At 40.4% G+C, this 4,557-nt stretch overlaps 1 protein-coding gene across 1 annotated transcript; it reads right to left on the reverse strand.

Annotated features, from left to right (window-relative positions):
* Positions 3,074-3,530, reverse strand: LOC109225902. Its single transcript, XM_019390712.1, has 2 exons — positions 3,141-3,530; positions 3,074-3,085 (listed from the first exon to the last, which is right to left on the reverse strand). The coding sequence occupies exons 1-2, from the start codon at positions 3,528-3,530 to the stop codon at positions 3,074-3,076; spliced, it is 402 nt and encodes a 133-aa protein (XP_019246257.1).

A 4,557-nucleotide genomic window follows, 5' to 3' on the forward strand; every position in this document is an offset into this window, starting at 1 on the left:
TGCGGCCATTATCACACACGATTTTCTTTGGTACACCGAATCGGCATATAATATTTCACCAAATAAAATCTCTGACTTCTTTTTCTCGTACCTGTTTGAATGCTCCTGCTTCTACCCATTTAGTAAAGTAATCAGTGAGTACAAGTAGAAATTTTACCTTGCCTTTTGCTTGTGGTAATGGACCCACGATGTCCATCCCCCATTTCATAAAAGGCCATGGTGCGATGACCGGATGTAGCAACTCCGCAGGTCTATGCATATTGTTACCATATCTTTGGCACTTATCACATTTAGCCACGAAATTCTCCGCTTCTTCTTCCATTTTAGGCCAATAATAGCCTGCTCTAATCATGGTTCTTACCAGTGACCTTCCTCCTGCGTGATTTACACAATGCCCCTCGTGTATCTCTCTCATTACATATTCCGTTTGAGAAGGCCCGAGACATCTCGCTAATGGACCGCCAAACATTTTTCGATAAAGATTGCCTTGCTTTAAACAGTACTGAGCAGCCTTTTTACGAAGCGCGTGAGCTTTTTTCCTGTCTTCAGGTACGGTTCTATATTGCAAAAAATCAACAATATCGTTTCTCCAGTCCCAAGTCAGGTTGAAATTTACCTCATTTTTGTCCTGATCGAGTACCGAATGAAATAAATGTATGACAGAAGCGTTTTCCTTATTTGTTACTTCTGCTGCAGATGCAAGATTGGCTAAGGCATCTGCCTCAACATTCTCCTCCCGTGGGACCTGCAAAACCTTCCAGCTTTGGAATTACCTTACCAGATCTCGTGCCTTTTCCAGGTACTGCTGCATCCTTACTTCCCTGGCTGTATAAGTCCCCAGCATCTGGTTGACTACGAGTTGCGAATCGCTTTTGATTATAATTTGTTCTACGCCAAGTTCACTTGTCAGTTCTAAACCTGCAATCACGGCTTCATACTCTGCCTCATTGTTAGTTATAGGATGACATTTTATGGCTTGTCGAATGATTTCACCCGTAGGTGGTACCAAAACAATTCCTAAACCTGCACCTTTCACATTTAATGAGCCGTTAGTAAATAAAGTCCAGGTTCCTAAATTAGATCCATTGAACACTTGTAGTTCTTTTTCCGCTTCTAGTTGCATCCCTTGACTAAAATCAGCTAAAAAATCAGCTAACATCTGTGATTTTATTGCAGTCCTGGGTTGATATGTGATGTCATATTCACTCAACTCTATGGTCTATTTGGCTAACCTACCCGATAGTTCCTGTTTGTGTAATATATTATGCAGGGGATAAGCAGTTACTACAGAGATAGGGTGACATTGAAAATAAGGCCTCAATTTTCTAGATGCCATGATTAATGCAAGTGCAAGTTTTTCTAATTGAGGATATCGTGTCTCTGCATCTAATAGCAATTTGCTAACACAATAAATTGGAGACTGTTTACCTTGATCCTCCCGAACCAGAACAACACTTACCGCTACTTCCAAAACAGCTAGATAGACATGTAACCTTTCTCCATCTTTTGGTTTTGCTAGCAACGGTGGATTTGACAGGTATGTCTTCAAGTTTTTGAGTGCTCGTTGACATTCCTCAGACCATTCGAACTGATCTTGCTTTTTGAGAGCTGAAAAGAATTTAAAACATTTTTCTGATGACTTAGAAATGAATCTCCCCAAGGCTGCAATTCTTCCTGTTAATCTCTGCACCTCTTTCTTACTTGTGAGCATGTCAGGAATTTCTTCAATGGCTTTAATCTGCGCAGGATTTACTTCAATACCTCGGTTAGAAACAAGAAAACCCAAAAACTTACCTGATGAGACGCCAAATGCACATTTCTCGGGATTTAGCTTTATATTGAACTTTCGTAAAATCTGAAATGTATCAGACAAATGTTGTATATGATCCCTCGACTTTTGAGATTTGACAAGCATATCATCTATGTAGACTTCCATAGTTTTTCCTAGGTGTTCCTGAAACATCTTGGTCACCAGCCTTTGATACGTGGCTCCAGCGTTTTTGAGGCCAAAGGGCATTACTTTATAACAATAAGTCCCCCTGTCTGTTATAAATGAAGTTTTTTCTTCATCTAGGGGATCCATTTTGATTTGGTTGTACCCTGAATATGCATCTAAAAAGCTTAACAATTCATGTCCTGCAGTAGCATCAATCAGTTGATCTATATGTGGTAATGGAAAAGAATCTTTAGGACATGCTTTATTAAGGTCGGTGTAATCTACACAAACTCGCCATTTGCCATTCTTTTTCGGTACTACTACAGTGTTGGCTAACCAATTAGGATACTGTACCTCGCGGATAGACCCAATTTTTAATAATTTTTGAACCTCATCTTGAATCACCTGGTTTTTGAAAGTCCCCTGCTTTCTTTTTTCTGTTTGACAGGTGGATACGATGGGTCTTCATTTAACTTGTGAGTCATTACTTCCGGGGGTATTCCTGTCATATCAGAATGGGACCAGGCAAAACAATCTATGTTAGCTTTTAAAAATTCAATCAACTTACCTTTCAAGTCGTGGCTTAAGTTGGCCCCAATATAAAATTTCCTTTCAGGCCATTGTGCAAACAACTCTACAGCCTCTAATTCTTCAATTGTTGTTTTGATATTTTCATTTTCTTCTGGCTCTTGAATGGAATCGGGCCTTGAGTCCACATCTATCCGCCCTTGTTCAGTTGAGGTTTGTGCCGTGATATCCTCAACTGGACTCTGTAATTGCTACTTTTCTTCGTTGTTCGTACTTGAATCTACTACAGAATTGGTGCTTCTGGAAGTTTGTTGATCCACACGAATTTGATATATTCCTATGGTGATGAGAATTTCATAACTTGATGTAAGGTAGATGGAACAACATCCATCTCGTGTATCCATGGTCTTCCGAGAATTATATTGTAAGCCATTTCCATCTCTACCACCTGAAACTTCGTTTCTTTTACCAATCCTTCTGCGAATTTTGTAAGTGTTACCTCTCCTTTTGTCACAACGCTCGAATTATCGAAGCCGGACAGGGTATGTGCCTTAGGTACCGGTCTATCTTCTACTTGCATCTCATTTAGTACTCTTCGCAAAATAATGTTCACGGAACTACCTGGATCAATCAAAACTCGTTTTACATTAGTATCATGTACAAGTAGAGAAATTACCAGTGCATTGTTGTGGGGGGTTATCACGCCGTCCGCGTCTGCATCATCAAATGTAATACTTTCTTCCTCCAGAACATGTCGAACCCGCTTCCCGTGTGTAACTGTAACTTTAGAAATTTTCTTGGCTGCTGTATATGTCACGCCGTTAATTTCTTCGCCTCCACTTATAACATTAACGGTCCTTTTCGGAGAAGGAGGTTTGGGAGGCTCCTGCCTGTTCTTCATGTATGCTTGCTTACCTTTTTTGCTAAATAGTTCGGTAAGATACCCTTGCTTTAATAAATGGTCCACCTCACCTTGTAACAGTCTACAATCTGCTGTTTTATGACCATGGTCATTGTGAAACTCACACCAGTGATCAGGATTGTGCCTATTTGGATTTGATCTCATTTCCTTTGGCCACCGCACCTTATTACCCATGCTTCTTAAAACGGCTATGAGCTCAGAAGTGCTAACATTAAAATTGTAACCGCCGAATCTTGCCTTCAAGTTTCTATCATCGTCTCGCATCTCTCGCATGTTTCAATCGTTCCCAAACCTTGAAGATGAACCCGACTCTTTATTCCTCGATCTATGATCATATCTTGAATTGTCTTGCTTTGATCGTGAATCTTTTCCCGCTGGGCCCATATATGGTTCGTATCTATTTTTACCAGACCTTTTTTCAGTTTCCGCACGTCTCGAACTTACCTTTTCCTCTTTTTGAGACCGTGGGTTAATATCTTCTTCTATCCTTAGCTTCGTGTTGTATCTGTTGTAAACGTCATTCCAAGTTGTTGCTGGGAATTCACGAAGACTTTCCTTGAGTCGCCTCGTGGCTTTTGAGCTTTTCTCATTCAAATTACTAGTAAAGGCTATAGCTGCCCAGTTGTCCGGTACTCGTGGTAACGTTATTCTTTCACACTGGAATCTATCCACGAACTCTCTAAGAAACTCTGAGTCTCCTTGCTTGATTTTGAAAATATCTTCCATTCTTTTCTCGACTTTTTGAGCTCCCGAATGCGCTTTGATGAATGGATCTGCAAGCTCAGCAAAAGAACGTATAGAATTTTCGGGTAAGAGAGAATACTATGTCAATGCTCCCTTGGTGAGTGTTTCACCAAATTTCTTGACCAATACTGACTCGATTTCTTGTTTGGTTAAGTCGTTGCCTTTCATGCCAGTTGTAAATGCAGTCACGTGGTCTCGTGGATCAGTTGTTCCGTCGTATTTTGGAATATCGGGCATTTTGAATTTCTTTGGAATTGGGAGGGGAGCAGCACTTGGCTTCCAAGGTTGTTGTGAATATTTGTCCATGTCTATTCCTTTGATTACAGGTGGTACTCCAGGTATTTGCTCTATGCGATCGCTTTGTCCTTGAGCTGCTTCTGCAGGGTTAGAACTAATTTTGTAAATCAGAATTAACTATGTTACCTGG

The sequence above is a fragment of the Nicotiana attenuata genome, chromosome 5, assembly GCF_001879085.1.
Source record: "Nicotiana attenuata strain UT chromosome 5, NIATTr2, whole genome shotgun sequence".
In the NCBI taxonomy this organism is placed as follows: Eukaryota; Viridiplantae; Streptophyta; class Magnoliopsida; order Solanales; family Solanaceae; genus Nicotiana; species Nicotiana attenuata.